This window comes from Lichtheimia ornata (assembly GCF_029851405.1).
Source record: "Lichtheimia ornata isolate CBS 291.66 chromosome Unknown scaffold00011, whole genome shotgun sequence".
NCBI lineage: Eukaryota > Fungi > Mucoromycota > Mucoromycetes > Mucorales > Lichtheimiaceae > Lichtheimia > Lichtheimia ornata.
The window spans coordinates 386,324-407,725 of record NW_026695331.1 but is presented as its reverse complement, the minus strand read 5'-3'; the positions used below and the strand labels follow the sequence as shown (position 1 = coordinate 407,725).

General features: G+C 43.4%; 7 protein-coding genes across 7 annotated transcripts; 5 read left to right on the top strand and 2 right to left on the bottom strand.

Moving 5' to 3' along the window:
- Window positions 1-490: 490 nt before the first annotated feature.
- On the top strand, window positions 491-2,332 carry O0I10_003476 (uncharacterized protein; the record flags this gene model as incomplete). Its single annotated transcript, XM_058483547.1, has 6 exons — window positions 491-640; window positions 725-965; window positions 1,027-1,063; window positions 1,121-1,908; window positions 1,970-2,084; window positions 2,143-2,332. 6 exons carry the CDS (start codon window positions 491-493, stop codon window positions 2,330-2,332), a joined length of 1,521 nt encoding a protein of 506 aa, XP_058345746.1.
- An 809-nt stretch (window positions 2,333-3,141) lies between these two features.
- On the top strand, window positions 3,142-4,877 carry O0I10_003475 (uncharacterized protein; the record flags this gene model as incomplete). Its single annotated transcript, XM_058483546.1, has 6 exons — window positions 3,142-3,198; window positions 3,271-3,511; window positions 3,580-3,616; window positions 3,673-4,448; window positions 4,511-4,625; window positions 4,682-4,877. 6 exons carry the CDS (start codon window positions 3,142-3,144, stop codon window positions 4,875-4,877), a joined length of 1,422 nt encoding a protein of 473 aa, XP_058345745.1.
- Window positions 4,878-5,060: 183 nt separating this feature from the next.
- O0I10_003474 (uncharacterized protein) lies at window positions 5,061-7,891 on the bottom strand (the record flags this gene model as incomplete). Its single annotated transcript, XM_058483545.1, has 13 exons — window positions 5,061-5,312; window positions 5,369-5,521; window positions 5,582-6,199; window positions 6,257-6,340; window positions 6,401-6,545; window positions 6,608-6,657; window positions 6,717-6,811; window positions 6,872-6,981; window positions 7,038-7,126; window positions 7,190-7,348; window positions 7,409-7,530; window positions 7,584-7,640; window positions 7,723-7,891. The coding sequence occupies 13 exons, from the start codon at window positions 7,889-7,891 to the stop codon at window positions 5,061-5,063; spliced, it is 2,103 nt and encodes a 700-aa protein (XP_058345744.1).
- A 1,485-nt stretch (window positions 7,892-9,376) lies between these two features.
- Window positions 9,377-11,265, top strand: O0I10_003473 (uncharacterized protein; the record flags this gene model as incomplete). The annotated part of the gene is made up of 13 exons (XM_058483544.1): window positions 9,377-9,385; window positions 9,450-9,510; window positions 9,585-9,716; window positions 9,777-9,798; window positions 9,852-9,911; window positions 10,024-10,161; window positions 10,218-10,335; window positions 10,406-10,507; window positions 10,570-10,666; window positions 10,728-10,779; window positions 10,837-10,935; window positions 10,996-11,077; window positions 11,140-11,265. 13 exons carry the CDS (start codon window positions 9,377-9,379, stop codon window positions 11,263-11,265), a joined length of 1,098 nt encoding a protein of 365 aa, XP_058345743.1.
- A 1,844-nt stretch (window positions 11,266-13,109) lies between these two features.
- Window positions 13,110-14,647, top strand: O0I10_003472 (uncharacterized protein; the record flags this gene model as incomplete). Its single annotated transcript, XM_058483543.1, has 3 exons — window positions 13,110-14,164; window positions 14,222-14,425; window positions 14,485-14,647. The coding sequence occupies 3 exons, from the start codon at window positions 13,110-13,112 to the stop codon at window positions 14,645-14,647; spliced, it is 1,422 nt and encodes a 473-aa protein (XP_058345742.1).
- Window positions 14,648-17,188: 2,541 nt separating this feature from the next.
- Window positions 17,189-19,724, top strand: O0I10_003471 (uncharacterized protein; the record flags this gene model as incomplete). Its single annotated transcript, XM_058483542.1, has 6 exons — window positions 17,189-17,644; window positions 17,715-18,179; window positions 18,253-18,372; window positions 18,447-19,091; window positions 19,151-19,333; window positions 19,389-19,724. The coding sequence occupies 6 exons, from the start codon at window positions 17,189-17,191 to the stop codon at window positions 19,722-19,724; spliced, it is 2,205 nt and encodes a 734-aa protein (XP_058345741.1).
- Window positions 19,725-20,882: 1,158 nt separating this feature from the next.
- On the bottom strand, window positions 20,883-21,353 carry O0I10_003470 (histone H3; the record flags this gene model as incomplete). The annotated part of the gene is made up of 2 exons (XM_058483541.1): window positions 20,883-20,974; window positions 21,035-21,353. The coding sequence occupies 2 exons, from the start codon at window positions 21,351-21,353 to the stop codon at window positions 20,883-20,885; spliced, it is 411 nt and encodes a 136-aa protein (XP_058345740.1).
- Window positions 21,354-21,402: the final 49 nt, after the last annotated feature.

The window sequence follows — 21,402 nt, the reverse complement described above, 5'->3', positions numbered from 1 at the left end:
CTATCCATTAGATGGAATTAGGAGCTTGCTGCATGCAGGTGATGCGCCAAATGGCCGCCCACACGACGCATTATAGATACCGACAGCACTAATAGTGCTACAACATGATGCATATTGATGCACACACCGTGTCTAAGTATACCTTTCACCATTGATCCTCGAATCTTGAAATTGATTTCTGCTGGCAAATCTCATATCGATGTGCTGCCTGCTATTGGGTTGTGGATGTTTGCTTTCTGTTTACAAGGCATGACACCACGACATCATGGTACCATCAATGTTTAGCCATCGTCACGAGCAAAGATGATAACAACAACAACAAACGTGCGATAATGTTGTGCGTCTTTACGAGGAGAGTTCAACCTTCTATAATGAATGCTGATGGGCGAGGTTATCATGCAAGGGGACATAAATTTGCAAGGATGAAAATCAGCATTTTACGCTTTTCCTCTGCAACCCTTTTCTCGTTAAGCCTTCTTTTTCATTTACAATGGCCAAGGATGATGATAACAATGAGCCATACTCGATCTTTTCTGCACGGCAAAAAGCCACCATTGTTGCCATCACCGTTATCAGCACGGCCATGCTCACAGCTTTACCAGTGAACATTTACTATCCTGCATTAAATATCATCAAAGAGGTCGGTCCGATGCTATTAGCCGTTACAGAAAAAGTAATCAGTGAATGAGACCAATATTGACAATGGAGGAGTGTACTATAATAGGACATGCACACGACTACAGAAAACATGAATTTCACTGTTACGATTTATATCATTGCTCAAGCCATTGCACCAGCATTTTGGGGTCCTATCGCTGATCGTACAGGACGTCGCCCAATGTACTTGATGGCCACGCTGACATTTGTACTAAGTTGTGTTGGTCTGGCACTTGCACCAAATTACCCAGTGCTTTTGGCGATGCGGCTATTACAATCATTTGGCGCTAGCCCTACTGTAGCCATAGGTAAACCGGTAGCTGGATAAAGCAAGTAGAAGATTATGCATGTCTAACCGCTGTTTGGTAGTGTGTGGTATTATTGGTGATATTAGCCCACCATCAAGGTAGGAAAGGATCTCAACATTGGATCGTGTTGGTATCTGATATTGCTATGTGGGTAGTCGAGGGACCTATTTCGCTATTATGAGTGGCGTGCGACATGTAGTTACAACAACAGGACCTATGGTTGGAGGTATTGTGGCTCAAAAGACATCATGGCGATGGATTTGGTGGATCATGGTTATATCGGGTGGTGCCATTTTTGCCCTCATGTTATTCTTGGTTCCCGAAACATTGCGATCACTTGTTGGAAACGGAAGCGGGTATGCTAATCCAACACCTACACAATGGTGGCGACATCGAAAACAACAACGACAACGTGCAAAGCTACGACAATCAGGCGAGGAAGGATATCAATCATCATCCGTTGATGAGGAAGGAGCATCTTCCATCACACACATCCCGGCGCAACAACAGCGAAAACCTATTAATCTCTTGAAGCCTTTGCTTTTTCTCAAGGAATGGGATGTCCTTTGTGCACTTTTATTTGGTGGTCTATGTTTTGGTACTCAACAATCCTTTCTGGTAACAACATCGCATATACTAGCAAGCGTATACCATCTTTCGGTGATGAATGTCGGTTTGTGTTTCATGACGGGAGGTGCTGGATCACTGGCAGGAGCATTATCGACGGGCCGCATTATGGATTATGAGTTTAAACGGGTTGCTCTTGAAGCATGTGGTCATGTTCCTAAACGTGGAAGCCTGTCATCGGATTTCCCAATCTTCAAGGCTCGATTAAGATACCCTTTGTGCCTCGCGGCTATTTTGGAAGCAGCCGTCATGGTGTTTGGATGGAGTGTTTACACTGTGCAGCCATTGCCTGTTACCTTAACCATCGTGTTCATCTGTAATTCATCCAACAATACGCTATTAGCTATACCAATCTCAATACTAAGATGGCTTTATAGTTTGCTTTACCCATGCAAGCATCTTCAGCTCAATACAAGTATTAATGGTTGATCTATTTCCAGCCGACAGCTCCTCCATCACAGCAACCAACAATCTCGTACGCTGTACTTTAGCGTAAGTCAAAAGGCATGCTTCAAAAAGAAAGGTGTTTAACATGAACGTTGGTATTTAGGGCAATTGGCACAGCCACTGTGGATCTTGGAATTCGAGCTATTGGTGTGCAATGGACATGCTTTGCCATATCAATGATATTGGTTGTGTCCAATATACTGCCTATCGCATTGATCATATATGGTACGAGGTGGAGGTCACGGCGCATGGAGAAGGAGTCAAGCCTCGCTAAAGAGAAAAACAAAGCATGATACCATGCATACTCATTTGTATTTAAGCACCTACTTTTATGCAATGTAATATACCATTTTCATTATTCTAAGTCTCACGTTTGAATGTATGTGCAATCCGGATACGAGCACGTACGTGGTATCACACGAGGTCATTCTTCATTTACAGCGTATTGCTATCACATGTTATCACGTAGACAGCGCTCGTCGCCGTATTAAAAAGATCAATGCCATTAGCAATGGATTAGCAATAATATTGCTTATGCAGTGTTGCGTAGATGTAGCGTAAAATGGCGTTTCAAAAAGCGCCAAGAGCAAGTACCTGCATGCAGCTGATCTGCTATGTCTTCGTTATAGACATTCATTGACAGTCAACACTCATGCGAACAAAACGCAAAAATGCAATGCGACCATGCACGACTTTTACTGTAAGCTCTTCTTAGAAAGAGAGACGAGATGTAAAGCGTGTCTCTGAAAAACGACGATACTGGGTATATCAACATTGATAGCAACTCATATAGGAGGTGGTGTGTCACTGCATAATAGAAAATGGGGATAGCATAGTGTGGAAGAAAGCAGTGGCGGCGTTCTCTATTATTGCTGGTTATGGTTCCTGTGTCGAAGGCTTGGATTCAATAGGCACGTTATGCAAGGAAGAACAAGGATCGAATATAAATCCACAGCAATGGTCGATGTCCCTGTTTCTCCTTTTTCATTGATTTCCTTTTTTGCTCAACAACATGGCCAACGATGAAAAGTTGGAGCCATATACCGTATTCTCTGCACGACAAAAGATTACCATTGTCGGCCTCACCGTTGTGAGCATTGCCATGGTGATAGCGTTGCCAGTCAACATTTATTATCCAGCATTGAATGCTATCAAGGAGGTAATGTATACGATAAAGGCGATACGCCACGGGTAATACCACCGTGTATATTGAAGATGAAATCGACCTTAGGATTTGAATACAACAACCGAAAATATGAATTTCACAGTTACGGTTTACATTATAGCGCAAGCTCTTGCTCCTGCTTTATGGGGTCCATTAGCAGATAGAACAGGTCGACGCCCCATGTTTCTGCTAGCGCTTTTGACATATACAATTAGCTGCATTGGTCTCGCACTTGCACCTAGTTATCCAGTGCTTTTGGTTATGCGTCTAATGCAATCTTTTGGTGCTAGTCCTACTGTAGCCATAGGTATCTACTCACATGCTATATCGAAGGGAAGCCAATATCATTAATTCGGGACGACCTTTTTCGTTTAGCTTCTGGAATTATCGGGGATATCAGCACTTTGTCCACGTAAGAAAGGAAAAATTCATAAACGTGACCCGAGTTGTGCTTGACAATGGATTTAGACGAGGCACATACTTTAGCCTTATGAGTATGACACGCCATGTAATGACAACAACAGCGCCAATGATTGGTGGTGTAATAGCACAAAAGTTGACGTGGCGATGGATATGGTGGATCATGGCTATCGCTGGTGGCATCATGGTCATGCTCATGTTCTTTTTCGTTCCTGAAACGCTACGCTCCCTTGTCGGCAATGGTAGTGGATATGCAAATCCAACACCTATCCAGTGGTGGCGCCGTCGTCGATACCTGAAGCGTCAACAGCAATCTCAGCAAGCTGATGATCCATGTCAACCACCGATTCCTGATACAGCTACAGCTACAAACATTCCAACAACAAAGTCTCGAAAACGTATCAATCCATTCAAATCTTTAATCTTTCTCAAGGAACCTGATGTCATGTGTGCACTTGTTTTTGGTGGTTTGTGCTTTGGTACCCAACAAAGTTTTATGGTGACAACAGCGAACGTCTTGGCAAATGTATACCACCTCTCCGTAATGAATGTGGGTCTCTGCTTCATTGTGGGAGGTGTGGGATCATTCTTGGGAGCCCTCACAGCGGGTCGTATGGTAGATTTCGAGTATAGGCGTGTTGCTATTGAATTTTGTGGTCATGTTCCCGACAAAGGCGAGATTTCACATGATTTTCCAATCTTCAAGGCTAGATTAAGGTATCCTCTTTGTGCGGCCATAATTATGCAAGCAGCTGTTATGACATTTGGTTGGTGCGTGCACACCATTCAGCCATTGCCTGTACCCCTGGCAATGTTGTTCATTTGCAAGTCATCCATCATTCCTATAGTTATTTCTTACGAGCCACTCACACCTATGTTTTTATAGTTTGCTTCACCCATACTGGGATATTCAGCACAATACAAACATTGGCGGTTGACTTGTTTCCAGAAGACAGCTCATCGATTACAGCAACCAATAACCTCGTACGCTGTAGCTTAGCGTAAGTCGTGCATACGTCTCCTCGAAAAGAGTATGATTGATAATGCTAGGTTGTAGGGCGATTGCTACAGCCACCGTGGAGCTGGGTATCCAAAGTATTGGAGTGCAATGGACGTGCTTTACAATATCAATGATACTCATTGTGTCAAACATTCTTCCAATCATATTGATCAAATACGGCAATAGATGGCGAATCAAACGTATAGACAAGAAAGATACCAACACAAAAAAGTCGAATGTATTGCCAGCGTGATGAGATAAGACTATTTACCACCACTTCTAGTTCATAGATTTTGTGACCCAATGGATCATAAATGTATTATGTGCTCTTTCAAAGATTATTGGCATACGTATACTATGTTGTGCGTGATATGCTTTTATTCGCATTATTGTCTTCTGTGTAGTGGAAAGATGATAAGGAGTGCAGGTCGTGACGCTAGAGCTTGGGATCGGGTTTGAATGCTGCTCCAACCGGGTCTTCATTAAGTGTGGGTAGGTTGATTGTTTCATGATCGTGCCGGCATTCCCAGAGACTAAGCTGATATAAAGTAACAACCACCAACAAGTGCAACAGCAAGGAGTAAATGATGAGGAAGTAACGTGACCATCGATGAGAGAAGAGCATCCTCGTTAAATTGAATGTGAGTTTCTCTGCTGGATTCAATGCGTTGTATCGACGTGTCTCTTCCTATATAAGAAAGGTAAGTACATGTATTGCATCGGCTTTTTAACCTTTCCTATTACCTTCCGATGGAATTGCACAAATGGATTCATGCTTTCTTCATAAATCTTTCCATATTTGTCGGTTGGGTCATCGTGTCCTTTGTTGATTGATCCTCTCCGCACGTCTCGGTGACCACTAGAAGAGCTTGCCATGTTGATTGATGTGGATCGATTCTATGGCATACCTAATCAATATACACATTTCCACGATATCATCCGAACACAAGGACTTACCACTGTTCCTCGATTTTGTTCCTCCTTCCAAACATGCACAAAGCGTAGTCGCTCATATAGCTTTAGGTTGTCTTGTTTCAACGTGTCAACCTCTCCATGCATATCCTGCAATTTGACCTCCAAATTCCGAGTTTGCTCCTCAAGCTCTGCTGCGCGTTGTCGGAAACGATCACGTTGGCTCATGACAATAGGAAGGATGCTCTTGTCTTCTTTGTTGGGGTTGCTATTAGCATCGTAACTAACACGAGGAGATCCATAATCAGGTGTTCTTGGCTGGCTGTTGGAAGTGGCGAGATTGGTGCTTGATGGTGTCCGTGTCAGCTCATCCACCAATGATTCGGTTGCTGGTTTTTGACCGAGACGTAGTAGATCTTCCTCTAGACGCTGTACAAGGCTTGCCAAATTGGAATTCTTGTTCTTGAGCTCATCATAGATCTTGCCCTTTTCCTCCAACTCGCTCTCAAGATTCGAAAATGACACCTTAAGCTGCGTGTACTCGTTCTCCAAGCGCTTGTTCTTTTCCATAAGGCGTACTTCAAGGCTCTCACGCATTTGGTGATCCTCTTCCTTCAATACATCCTGGGCGTCAAATCCCTCTTCATCTCCAAATTCAACATACTACATAGCACAAGTTAATACGCGACTATTGTTCCTGGATCATGCCTTTTACTTTACCTTCATGATCTGCAATTCACGTTTGATATCATCATAATCGTCAAATCCTTGCAACTTCTTTGATAGCGTCTCTTTCTCTTCATGCTACCAGTAAAAACCCCCCATTAGTTGGTATGTATCAAATACCTCCATTCCATCACTTACCAGGGACTTGACTTCTGATGAAAGCTCCTTAACACGTTTGGATAGCCGTGTCTCAGTCTTTTGCAACAAGTCCTTATAAGTATCCACATCTTTGATAAGCTTTGAGATCGCTGCATCTTGTTGCTGGGTATCGGCATTCTCGTTTCTATTCATGCGCGTGTAAGTGTACCTTACGTATCTGTATGAGCTGATGCTTGTAATACATACACATCCTTGGATTCTGATCGCGTGGCATCCAATTCCTCACGTAAATCATCCTACATGATTGATAGTATTCAGTATCCATCATCAGCTACCTGCATAGATAATTACTTACGTTCTTCCTCTCTAACTCGACAATACGACCATTGGCTCGCTCCAAATCCATCATCACAATATCCAACTCGGCCAATTTGCCCACCACTTCCTCGTCTGTGTATATACACATGTCAGCATCTATGCGAAGAAAATCATCAAGTGTATCGTTCTTACCATATTTCTGATTGTGGTTCAAGAGTTGTGCTTGAGCATCGTCGTGTGTATGTTGAAGCTGGGTAAGTTGATCAAGTGCCTGGTTGAGCTGCCGTTGTAAATCCAATTCTCTATCATGTAACAATGAGCAACCTTAACAAAGAAAGTAAGCGTGATCCATTTTTACCTTTCTTTGTATGATCGAATCTTGTCATTGTATTGTTGTTTCATATCTTGCTCCTTTTGCAACAATTCCTCTGAACGCCGCTCATCAGACTATAGCATATGGCATCCATCCGTCAGCTAAAGTATATATGCTTTAGCGCCCAATGATCTTACCGATTTCTCCAATTTGGTCAGCTTTTGTTGAAGATCTTGGTTTGTTTTCTCCACAGAGGATAGGCGATCAGCTTGTCGACGAGCCTCTTCTAATTCGGATCGCAACGCATCATTCTCTTTCTTGATAGAGTCATAATCAACGTTCTTGAGACTTTGATCCTATAGTCACGTGTAAATAACAGCTTTTTGTGGTACTGGGATCGTCATCGCTGAGCTTACAATGGCCGCCTCGAACAAAGGTGCAGGATCCGGTGCGTCGGCAAGCACCTTGTACAATGTCAAGAACGAGCTCTCGGCATACTTGGTTCGTCGAGTGATGTTATCAATCTCTGCTTGATAGCCTATTATCGATCCTACGTGAGTCGTCCAAATTATGCAGGCGATAAGGTCGTACCTTTGAGTAACGCTTTGAATTGCTGTAACTTGTCGTCATCAGGAAGCTTTTTGAATTCTAAGTAGAACTTGACATGTTGTGGATGAGCCGAGAATAAAAGATGACATGGCAAGTCAATGCCGATCCTTTTCCTTCGTACCTCTTGTCTGTTCAGCGAGCTTTTTGCGTGAAACAAGACCATCCTTTTGGTTCTCAACAATTGAAAGGCCTTGCTGATCCAGTTGTCGTTGCAAATTGGGAAGACCGACACCCTTCCAGAACTGAATGGCGCTCGCAAAGTTGCTGTTATCGTCGTTCGTTGTCGCCATGTACCAAAGTGAAGTCTATGCGGCGGATAAAGAACAAAGAACCGCTCAAGCTACTAGACGTGGTGGATTGAAGATCGGAGTCTGCCAAATGAGCACGTGATTTCCCTTAGGTTCGATCCATCTCTTCACAGACTAGCACCATCCTTGACTGTAAAAGTATTTCATTCGAGCATCCAAAGGTTCCATTTTTAGAGAGCTACAATAAAAGGTTTTGGCATGATGCATTGGAATTTACGCTTGTGTATCGTGTGTATTGTTGAAGGTGCGGTCGACTTCCCTTACTGATACGAACGCTATTACATCATACATCCTCAAACAACATCGTTCCTGTTTTACAGAACTTGAGCACAGTAAGTGATTTGTGATAGCCTTTCAATGGCCTTGTTTGATGATGATGGGTATTGCCAGCTTGTTTATCTTAAATCCTGATTCATGCATGGACATTCAATCACATTGATGGTTCTTTGTGCAAGCGCCCCCTCGATCAATCGTCTCATCACCATCCCAAGCAAGCATTTTATCATTCATTGTGATCACAGAAATACCACACACATAAAAGCACACATGTTGTCAATACAATCACACTCCCACACATCACTTTTCTCTCTGCCATCATATCCCCCTTTGATGGCTGGCGCCTTTAAAAAGCCCTTGGTGAGTATCGTGGTGGGTAGGTCTGTTTTGTGAGCGATACATGTACTCATTGTATGACGATCCTTAGCCTTTCATTATTATCCTACTGGCTCTTTATTAAAGTAAACCCAAAGCCAAATCAAACTCGCCGAGAAAAAGATCCACCACACCACTCGCTCTCAACAATGGACCCCTTAGTTCATCCCAACATCCCATCCTTTTATTGACTATTCTCGCTCATGTACAAGCATTCAAGTGATCATCTACGATGGTGTAGAGTTCCTAAGCCATTTGATCTTATGCATTGAGTAGTAGTCTCTGCGCACTTTGCTGAAGACTCATGTTCCTGATTTGGGTATCTGACTTTTTTCGATTGATGCATGGATAGCCATAATGTATGGTCCACGTGTCATACATAGCAGCAATCGAATCATTTTTATCACATCTTGGATCGCAAAGTATCATTCCTTAAGCAGATCAATCATGAAGCTGACACAAAAGGAAAGTAAAAACGCAAGTATTTATATAGGAAGCGATATGGAGAAGACATGTTATAAATTTACATGGAGAGATATGGATGGAAATGACGAGGATACTAATGATGATCTTTTCTTGCTCCACAAAGGCAGATGATGCTGGTGCACGATTACTCTTTTTGCATGCTTGTACGACACAAACATCTCATGGATTGGCTCGTGCTGCCTCAGGTCCACCGAGTTGATTTCCGCTGGAAATTGTTGTGTCGTCTCCAAAAGAGAACTTCTTTCTTTCCTTCCTTTTCATCTCTGGTCAACTACTCATTTTCCTCCACCGTCTTTCATTTCAATTCCTCCATCTCAACACTATTCACTCATGGCTCATGTATGTAATCGACGCGATGGCTAGGTTAGAGGGGAGCATCGGCTAATGATACACCGCCATCTAGAGACTTGTTGGTCGTAGAAAGAACGTGAAGAAGGGTTTCCAATTCACTGTTATGGTTGTTGGTAAGCACCTTAACCCCCTCCTCTCAGGGTCTAACAAACACGCGACTCTTTTCTGATCTTTAACTCTATTCTAGGTGCCTCTGGTACCGGCCGTACTACTTTTGTCAACACCCTCTGCAACTCCAATGTCCTTGAAAAGAATGCTTGCGATAACCCTGAAGAAGCACATAACGAAGCTGGCATTACCATCAAACCAGTATCAGTTGGTAAGCAACATTGATCTTTCTTTCATCAAAGCAATCACGACTTATATACGTTGTTATTAGAATTGGATGAGGATGGTGTCAGGTACATTGAACAAGATGATGGAAGCTTGGAAAGCATACTAATGATATGTATAGAATTTCATTGACGATTGTGGATACACCTGGTTTCGGTGATAATATCGACAATGAGCAATGGTAAGGATTATTTTTTCTCGGCAAAGGAAGGAAGGGGGAAGGGAGTTGATTGGCATGCAGGTAGCTGTGGGCGTAAAATGCGGTGTGGCTAATTTTCCCCTCATTCATGCAGTTTCCAAGAAATTGTGGGTTATTTGGAACGACAATACGACGATATCCTTGCAGAAGAATCCCGTATCAAGCGTAATCCTCGATTCCGTGATAACCGTGTTCATGCCTTGCTCTACTTTATTACACCTACTGGTCATGCGTAAGTAAATTATTCGCCCATCCCATGCATAGCTATATTAAACACCTTTCAAATAGCCTTCGTGAAATCGATATTGAATTGATGCGTCGCCTGAGCCCACGTGTTAACGTTATCCCTGTTGTGGGTCGTGCTGATTCGCTCACGCCTCAGGAACTACAAGATTTCAAGAAGCGGGTAATGTTATTTTGATCCTGACGATCGGATACTTTGAATTAATCTAACATTGGCATGCACACACACGTAGATTATGGAAGATATTGAGCATTACAACATTCCCATTTACAACTTCCCATACGATGTTGAAGAGGATGACGAAGACACCATTGAAGAAAACAGCGAACTTCGGGTAGCGTATCGAGAATTGGATACGATGTTGCAACAATCATATTAACCTCATTGTTCATATAGGCACTGTTACCATTCTCCATCATTGGTAGCGACGAGGAAATTGTTGTGAATGGCCGTACGGTGCGTGGTCGACAGTATCCATGGGGTGCTGTTGAAGGTAAGATACATCCTCTCCCTCTCTCTCTTGGAAACCAAAAGCTGATATTCGAAAACCTTAGTTGACAATCCTCAGCACTCTGATTTTGCTCGTCTTCGTTCGGCTTTGTTGAGGTATAGAAAATGGCTGATTCCAATCTTGTTCAAGTGAAGCTTATGCATCTTGATTAGTTCCCATTTGCAAGATCTCAAGGAAATCACCCACGACTTTTTGTATGAGAACTATCGTACCGAGAAGCTTAGCCGTACGGTGAATGGTGGTGAAGCGGAGTAAGTACTATAATTCTTGGAAAGCCTATGCATGAAATTAACATTGTTATCGTGTTACAGGGATGCTTCATTGAATGCTGAGGATATGGCAAGTCAAAGCGTTCGATTGAAGGAAGAGCAATTGAGAAAGGAAGAAGAAAAGGTAATTCTATGAGAAATGGCAGCGAATAGGGTGATTGATATATACATTTTTATCATTGCTAGCTTCGTGAGATCGAACAAAAGGTCCAACGTGAGATCCAAGAAAAGAGAGCTGAGCTCTTGAGCAAGGAAGAAGCTTTGCGTAACCTGGAAGCTAGATTGGCCCAAGCCCAGATCGCTGATGAGTAAGGAAGCAACCATGTGCCTTTTACAACCATATTATTACATCACCCAAAAGAAAGAGAACCAGCTATACCGTTTGAAAGTCCCTTCACCATCAACCCGATATTTGATAATCATATTCACATTTATAAACCCTTTGTATCCTCAGTTTTTAATGGTAACCTACTATCAACTATTTAACGTCCATCTGCCTTTGATATTCAAGATCGTGATCATGTTGATTGCCGGTTTTGCTTGTTGCTAATATTGTGGTTGGGTACGCGTGCTTCATTGAGTCGTTCGTGTCGCTGAGTAGAGATGAATAGTGCTCTTGCTTTGGAAGAGCCCTGTTTTTGGGAAGAGAATGGGATCTGGTTGCCTCCACTACCATGGTTGCCTTTCATCGCTGATGAAATCTTGTGAATTTGATACGTCGTACGTATGAAGTTGATGGAAAATCATCATACTTTGAGAGCTGAGTCTATCATTGTTGTGGGTATTCCAATGGATTTGCACCATGATCCACCATGTCACCGAATACAAATTGCAGATGGGTCACGGGAGATGGCTACATCCAAGAAAGGTGATATCTACATGAGAATGCGATTCGTTTAGCAATACAATGATTAGGCTTTTACCTCATTGCAAGAGTCAAAGACCACAATGACGACCACTACAACAATGAAGGTAGGAGAACAAAGAAAACTATGAAGAACACAATGACCAATACACGCATCAGCTTTAACCCACAGGGGTGTAAAATGGACCATTCATCAAATGATACACTCATACGTTTGGGCTTTGACCGTGTAGGCAATCAAGTAGTCATCATAGAGAGAAGAGATGTATAAAGTAAAATGATTGGGGGTGCGGATAAATGTTATCACAAAGGATAAACTTGTAAGGATGCTGCATGGGCTGATAAGTTGGATGAATCGAGGGCAGTTTTCCAACAAAGAGCCTGCTAGGTGTGATGATTTTCGATGCTCAAGATCTCAATGGATCAAAGGTGGCAAAGGGGACAGCTGCACGTTGTACTGCATAAATTGTTTCACTTTCACTGTTCCGGAAATAGACGTGGCTCTTGGTGTTGGAAGTCGTGATCTCATCGATGTTACCATGATGACAACGTCTTTGATACCAGATGACGTGAGAGCTTGAGAGGTAAGTAGTCAACGAGTACCGCCCATCATCCTGAATATAAGGTTTGATGGATGTCGTGTGGGAGTGGCTGTGGTTGAGCGCGTTGTTCACATGACAAAGATCGCCGCTGCAAGGATGTGTGAACCTTGTTTCTGCATACCCATGATGCATACGTATTGTCAAGAGAAAATTAACGAGATACAGCCATCTTTCATTATCCTGTATCCAATAAAGATTAGACGCACTAAAGATAATGAGATCACTTGTCAGCTAAAATAAGACCGAGTTGTCGATCCAGAACCAAGGGTTCCCATGGTTGGCTGTTGTTGTGGTCCCGAAAGCTTATCGGACCGACTTAGCCGGGGGATGATGGCTATGTGGCCGTGTGCATACATACACACATGATTCTTATTGACAGTTTAACCGATGATATCAGAATTTATTTCGATGCAATACAAAGTTTATATGATGTTACATTGATGCAACCGAGAAAACAGTAAAGGAAGGGTTCTATCACTCTGCAGCCTTTCTACATCGGGCATTGGAATCGAAAAGTGTGTGTGTGTCACCAGTGGACAAAGGCGTTTGAACCTATAAACTCAAGCCGCGCGCGTTTTCACTCTCGTTTTTCTTCCACCCTTGTCTTCTGTTTCTGGCAACAAGAAAAAGGTAAGTCATGAGCAGTTGAAATGGAGTGGAAATGACGCGTTGACACGTCCATGTTGTAGATGGGAGCCGAAGAAGGATACAAGCCCACGACATGGGCCGGCATCAAGAATGCAACCCTCCCTGCTCAAGGCGCTGGTAATCAGACCTTTGACAATCGCATCTTCTTTGGTGTGTGTGCTGGTGTCCCTCTCTTTATCATGTACAAGCTTGGCCTCTCCTTGTGGTTTGGTATCATCTTGGCTGTCTTGTTGTTCCTTCCCATTTTGGCGTGCACTTTGTACCTGACATCTCGTTTCGCGTCGCGTTATCGCAACCGTGTTTCTCTTCCTGGCAAGCCTATTGAAGACTATTTGATCATCCATGACCCTGAACTCAAGGCAAAGTACCATGGCCGCAACAAGATCCCCATGGAGACCTTTTTCGAATCGTACTTTGAAGGCAAGATTGATTTCAACGGCGAACCTATTGACGTGATGGAAATGCGCCACGATTGGGCGGCCTTCCAATTCCAACTTGGCCAATTCAAGTTTTTCCTTACTCAATGGCTCCCTGAGACCTTCTGGCACTCGCGTGATCAAGATGAAAACCAAGTTCGTGACCACTATGACCGTGGCGATGATTTCCATGAAGCTTTCCTTGGCCCATCCATGGTTTATACCAGTGGTGTTATGAGTGATCCTTCCAAGGAGGAGACTCTTGAGCAACTTCAGGACAACAAGATGCGTTTGATCTGCGAAAAGGTTCATCTCAAGAAGGGTGAAAAGCATTTGGATATTGGCTGTGGCTGGGGTACTCTTACTGGCTATGCTGCAAAGAACTATGGAAGTGATTCTACTGGTGTCTCTCTCTCTCGTAACCAAGTCGCCTATGGTAACAAGAAGTTTGAGGAACAAGGTATCAAGGACAATGCCAAATTGGTCTGTATGGATTTCCGTAACTTCCCTGCTGGCAGCCGCTATGACAAGATCACTTGCGTTGAAATGGCTGAACACGTTGGTCTCCGCCGTTTCCAAACTTTCTTGCATGATGTTCGTGAACTCTTGGATGATGATGGCATGTTCTACATGCAGGTTGCTGGTCTCCGTGCCACTTGGCAATATGAGGATTTCATCTGGTAAGTCGTTTGGGAATACGTTATGGGTCAATGGTATCCTGACAAATGTTGTTTTAGGGGCTTGTTCATGGCCAAGTATATCTTCCCTGGTGCTGATGCTTCTACTCCTTTGTACTGGTACATTCAACAACTTGAGATGGCTGGCTTTGAAGTCCACAATGTCGATACTGTTGGCGTCCATTACTCTGCTACCTTGTACAAGTGGTACCAAAACTGGATGAAGAACCGTGACTCTTTGCGCGGCAAGTATGATGACCACCTGTAAGTATCTTCCCATATCCGCATGGGCAGGAATGTACTTATCATTTCTCGTACGATAGTATCCGCGTCTGGGATGTCTTCCTTGCATGGTCTACCATTGCTGCACGCCAAAGCTCAGCCACGTGCTTTCAGATCGTCGCCCACAAGAACCGCAACGACTTTGATCGTGCCAAGTTGGTTTGCCAGCGCACTAACCCTGCTGCTTGGGGATCTAGCAAGTAAAAAACAACCTTATCTCTGTAATATTTCCTGTGAATACAAAAGCATGAATATAATATCAAATTGATTATGTATAATTGGATGCTTGGGTGGTTTGGTTGACTATCAATGGAGTGTGCAGGGTATTAATCCTCGAGTGATGTTGTTGCTGGAGCCGATACGGGTTATTTTTAATCGGATGCATGCTATCATTCATAGCAACCATTAAAATGTTGGCATCAAACCTATGATACATGAGGAAGTCTTATGAGTGATTGAAGCCGATCAGATAGTAAAAGGGATATCAAACATTGGTCCCTGATATCGTCAAATGACTTAATTCTAAAGCAACCCATTTTTAATCAAAAGAGAGTGAATTGGACTAAGATTAAGAGGTGCAACGATTTGGGAACGTTCTATGTATCCTATGGACGAGTATTTGCCAGAGGGGTTTCGATTGATCTTGCCGTGTGGTGACGGTGACACGAAGCTTGCGGTGATGGTTTTCTTCACCAAAGCGGCAGTCGGCTCGGCATTTGTTAATGGAATTCACATCCACCCTTAGGTCTCAAGCCCTGAAACGTGCCAATGATGACTAGTCATTGTAATCGTTCATTGAACATACTTCTTTCCGGTATATAAGGGGATGGCGCTGTACGCCACCAGTGTTGGCGCAATGGTGTTTTGGAAGGTGATCTTGATGATTTTCTTGTAGTACGTTGAGAAGCAACGGCCTTGATCTTATACAAGATACGTATGCAATGCTGCTTGATCCGTCAACCCTTCGGGAACGCTTCACCGGGGAATTTCTGGCAAAGCTTTTCCTTATAGGCTTGCCATCACCACATGGATACATCGATCGTAAAAATAAAAAGACCCGGATGCTTCGTATGCCAAATTGAGAAACATTGGAAATCGTTAAATCACCCCCATGCTGGCTGTAGCACATTATGCCACCTCATCTAACTTTCCAGGTGCCTCTCGTGAGGTAGCTACATCAAAAGGGAGATGGTATGTATATAAATACATGCTTCATCAAGCGAGGTGAGTAGGCTTTACCTTCATAAAGAGCCGAGTATCACAATGACAACAATGGCAATGCAAGTAGGATAACAATGAAATGCTAAAGATCTTCTTCATTTGAGTACAGGGATGGCCCACAAACAAGACCATCCGCTATGATATTTACCAAGAGCTTTTGAAGGTGTCAACAACCAAAGAGTGATATGATGAGAAGAAAGGGATGTATGGGAGAAAAACTATGGACGACAACATTCATCTTGTTTATATCTGCACGATGGGCGTGGGTATTTCTATTGGCCACAATGAACGAAGTAATGCTTGTTGGAAATGGTAATGAGCTGATTGATTGCTGTTGGGGCGCCTGCAAAAAGAGCATTGGTGTGATTAAATGACTATCCAAAAGCCCAGGTCATCCAGCAATAGCATCACTAAAACATTTGCTGTGCTCGGGATTCATGAAATTAGGCATTGATGTCTGTGTAAGAGAAAAGTCATTGGTATCATCATAGTCGATAAGCATAGTACACAAGCGTAAATGTTCTTAGCCATCACAGCTCCCGCATGGGAGGTAGTGATATAGCGGCATCCCGATGACCTTAGTGCATTATAGTTAGCAACGTTTGCAACAAGCACCTGGTGACGCTTCATTGGCCATGGGCGTTAAAGAAGCAACGAGACAATAGCTTTTCTGGAATCAGCGCCAATGAGACAAAGTTCCGAGTACCCCAATTCATGGCCTATCTTTTGAGATTCAAGGGCAAAGGTTGTTATGAGGAGGATCTCATCCATTGCATAAAAGCAGCGTGTTGTTATGCATATTGGACGAAATATATCCCTCGATATGCAGCGTCTAACAGATTATGGCATCATGCACGATACAAGAACTTGGCAGGTGAACAAGATTTATACCGGCAATTGATAAAACCTTATTTAATGATCTGCAGCTAGAGTACAAAGATGACGACGTTATCAGCAATCAAACAACAAGATCTTTTTTGCTTTGCACGTCAATTGCCGAAAGGAGAAGCGAGATAAAAACCCCTTTGGTGATCATTTTCATCAATGCATGAACGTGGGGATCTGCTTGGCTTAATAACCCCTTTGTTACTAACAAAGACACATTTAGAAAGAAAAAAGAAACCAAGCTCCTTGCATAATGAAGCCAATTGAGGTGCGTTTGTTAAGCATGGTCTATGGACACGTGCGTGATTGACCTAATGTGGTGCAGTGGCAAAATTGCAATCTGTTTCGCTCAGCCAATCCGGTGACACTGCTTCCTTTTTCATCCATAGTTGCGCGTGGTTACAAGTTGGCCACTGTGATGTGTGTGTATCCTCAGCAACCACGCACATAATATCTTGAGTGTGTGCATGCGTATTGTTTTTCCTTCTCTTTCTTTCTCTCGTATCATTCGACCTTTTTTAATTTCGCATCATCATTCTTCCTTTACTTTCTTTCTAACACAACTACATATCATCACTACTACTACATCACTATCACTATCACTATCACCACAACACATCCTCTACTCTTTTGACAGCCATGGTGTGTTTGGGTCCACGAAAGAAGCCGGCCAAGAAGCCACAGCTCTTGAGTCCTGATGACGCTGCCAAGAATACACGTTCAGTCAAAACCAAGCGATCCCTCATTGGCACTCGAAAGTCAACCGCTACAACAGCAACAACCGGCACCACGAATACAACCACCAATGCCACAACAGCCACCAAAGCCAGTAATCGTCGAAGTGTTGCATCACGAGCCTCTCTTGAATCGACAGCATCTGCTAGGAAAGCAGCAGCAGCAAGTGCACGATCGCCAAGTCCTAGACCTCGTTCACCTGCAACTCGTCCTCAAGCACCGCCACCAGGAACAGCACCTTCGATTCGCAGCAACGCTCGACCCACGAGTATGCATTCACGCCATCCAAGCACAGCTTCATCCGTACGTAAATCACCTGTTGCTCAACTACGTGAAGAGTATGATGAACTCAAAGTCAAGGTATATTTTGCATGATTCGATCCATTGCTTTTTGTTTCAGGTCTATCTGACATTTTGTTTCTTAAAATAGAACACTGAACATCTTCAACTTATTGCTCAACAAGAAGAAGAACTGAAACGTCTCAAAGAACAACTCGAGCAACAGCAACAACAACCAGCTGAAAAGAAAGGAGCAGAAGAAGAAGAAGAAAAAGAGCCAACATCATCGCCACCTACGCCACAACCTGAGCTCAAGCCTTCCTTCAGTCAACTTGAATTTGATACGCTGCAGCAACAAAATGAGGAAAATGTCACTCGATTGCATGCCAAGGAACAGGAGTTACAAGATCGTGAAAAGGAGCTGCGCCAATTACGAGAACAACTCGAAAACGATAAGACTCCCAGCATCGTAGTAACGGATGATCTTGCCGAGCGTGAGCGTATCCTTCAAGAAAGAGAAAAGGCACTTGAAGAGCAACGTCAAAAATGGGAAGCCGAGCAATCACAAAGTAAGATTGAAGATGCTGCTGCTCAATTGGAGAAACTCAAGCTTGAGGTAAAACGAAAAGGGGGATGGATAGGAATGATACATGTACGGAGTGGATTCTGATGGATGATTATTATCATAGAATGAAGAAGCTGTTCAACGTTTGGCTGCCAAGGAGAAGGAGCTTGAACAATTGAGGACCCACGGTGAAAAGGATTCTGCACAATTGGAACAAATTGAGCAATTGAATAAGCAGCTCGAGGTAAAAGGATTGGATTTGAAATCCATGTGCATGCATGTACTCACCTAGGTGTGTGTGTGTATATACATGGATAGGCTGAAAAACAAGCACACGAGGAAAGCATGCGACGGCACGAGGAAGCATTAGCAGAAAAGGATGCATTGCTTTCGGAACAAAAAAAGGCACTTGATCATCTGCAGGAGTCGCACGAGGAGCAAGTCCGCAAGCTCAAGACTGATCAATCAAGCAGCATTCTTGGTCTTAAGCAGCGTCATAAGGAGGACATGACCAATCTTCAAGCTCGTTTGCAGGAAGCTGAGACGAAGCTCAAGAATAGCAGCAATGCTGAAATGATGGAGGATGAGATTGAGCGGATTCTCAAGGAGTTTGAACAAGCCGAGCACACCCACGCAGTTCAAATTGAAAACATGGAACAATCACATCAATCTGAATTATCGGATATGCAACAAAACCATGCGACTCAGATCAAGAACCTACGCAAGCAACAGGATCAGAATCAGAAAAAGTGGACAACTCGCTATCTTCCAACAGAAGCTGTATCATGGCCTGCTCCTCAACCTTTATCCATGTTGCGTAAGACCAATGGTCCCAATGCTCGCCCTTCAGCTGCTACACGTATCGCATCAGCCGCCCAACGCAATGACAATGAGCCTGTATTGACTCCCCTCGACACCAAAAAGGTCCAAGTGTACATTTCGACTGTTAGCGGCAATGCAGTGGTAAGATAATGTTAAAGGGATAAGAAAAGCGTGGATTTTAATCATGATCGTGTCATTAGATCAAGCGTAAGCAGGAAGAAATGATCCAATTGCTCAAGACCAATGACATCAAGTACGAATTGGTGGACGTGGCCTCAAGCGAAGCTGCTCTTCAATACATGAAACGATGCAACAATAATGGATCCAATGAAGGTCGTGCAAAGGAGGTGCCACAGCTGTTTGTGGGTGGTGAATATCGTGGTGTAAGTATGACACGGTGGTGGATAAGCAAATGATTGACATTTTTCTTTTGCTTAGCAATTCGAGGATGTATCCAAGAGCGTTGAAGAGAACACGTTAGAGACCTTGTTGCAACCAGCTGCAGAACGTGAATGGACCGAAGAAGAAAAGGCTGCTATTCAAAAAGCTGAAGCTCGCAAGAAGGAACATGAGGAGGATCCAGCAAACGCACCACCCATTCGTGTATTGCCACCTGGTCCTGTTGAAATGCCTACATTGAAAAAGACATCCAGCACTACTCCCAAGCCTGGTCCCGTTCGTGCTTATCGTGGCGATCAAGATGATGATGATGCCTTACTCAAAGAGCTGGAAAATGAGATCAAGGCCGGCAAGGTTGATATTGCTGATATTTAAAGGGCCCGTTGTTGTTGTAACCTTTCCTTCCCTCTACTAAAACACAACCCACCACACCCCCAAACTCATACCTGTTATACTCTTTCCCTTCGTCTTCTTCTCCAATTGTCTTACTAGTTTTATACATTTATTCACGCATTTTTTTTTGTCACATTAACTTTTGGGAGCATATCATTGAATGACTGTGCCCATTCGGTCTGCGAGCCAGGTCCGCTTTGAAACCAACAACGATCACTATACTTATCGGATGCCATTTGTATACCTCTTTATAATATCGTGGGATCATGTAATGTTTATTGTCATCTTGGGGAATACAATGCCAGTAACAGGATGTGTGGTTGGAATGAGAGGAATGTGATCAGTGTACTTTGTGTAATATGGAAAAAGCGATTGCAAATGGGTGATGGGTGGATGGCTCCAAGGAAGCAAGCTTGTTTATGAGGACCTATGAGAGAACATAAACGGAGTTAGAATGTGATAAGAGTACTTTGATGTAATACAACATTCCTTAATGCATGAAACCTTGATGCTTTTGAACCAAGGGCAGGGTATGTAGGATAATGATATGTATGCTCGTGGAATGGCATCGAGGAGTACGGGATACCATTGCCTGAGCAGCATCAATCTTGTTCTACTAGTGCAAGCGTCACTTTGTATGGAATGCAAAAGAACGCAGCTGACGTAGAATGAAAGGGCACAATGTATTCCACGTCTTTGAAAAGCCAAGTGCAGTCGAACGTGATCAAGTATATAGCATACACATGATAGTGTAGAGGCAGGGTGGTCAATGGTGGGATCTGCTCGCTGACAGGATTTTGCTACGTAGCAATATGGATTGTGGATGATAAGAGAAGGAGCAAGAAAAAAGAATGCCCTTTTTAACATCATCGCTTTCCATCACATCCTTTGATGTGAAACTAAAAGTACCGAGTCAAGTTCGTATTCTCACACCCTTTTGCGTCATTTGATTTCAGCATCATCCATCATGCAACCATTCCATCACGCATCACGTGATTTCTCAAAAGAGCCGACCCTTAGATAGCCTCAAATGACACCATTGATCCCAATCATCCATCCCAACCACATGCAAAAAGATACAATGTATACAACAGGAGATTTGATATTGACAAGAGCATCAAAAGTAGAATAGGTCGCTGTTTAAGAGCGTTCACCACGAAGACGACGAGCCAATTGAATATCCTTGGGTTGGATGGTAACACGCTTGGCGTGAATAGCAGCAAGGTTGGTATCTAACAAGAGTAGCATGAGTAAGTATATTGCGTTGTGAGCAAAGTGATGATGATGATTACCTTCAAAGAGGGAGACAAGATAAGCTTCGGATGCTTCTTGAAGAGCGCCAATAGCCGAGGATTGGAAACGCAAGTCGGTCTTGAAGTCTTGAGCAATTTCACGAACGAGACGTTGGAAAGGCAACTTGCGAATCAAGAGCTCAGTGGACTTTTGGTAACGACGAATTTCACGAAGGGCGACAGTGCCAGGTCTGTAACGGTGAGGCTTCTTGACACCACCAGTGGAAGGTGCTGATTTACGGGCAGCCTTGGTAGCGAGTTGCTTACGAGGAGCTTTACCACCAGTTGACTTGCGAGCAGTTTGCTTGGTACGAGCCATGTTTGAAAAGGGGAGGAAAAAGAGTTGAGTACGATTAACGCGTGACGCA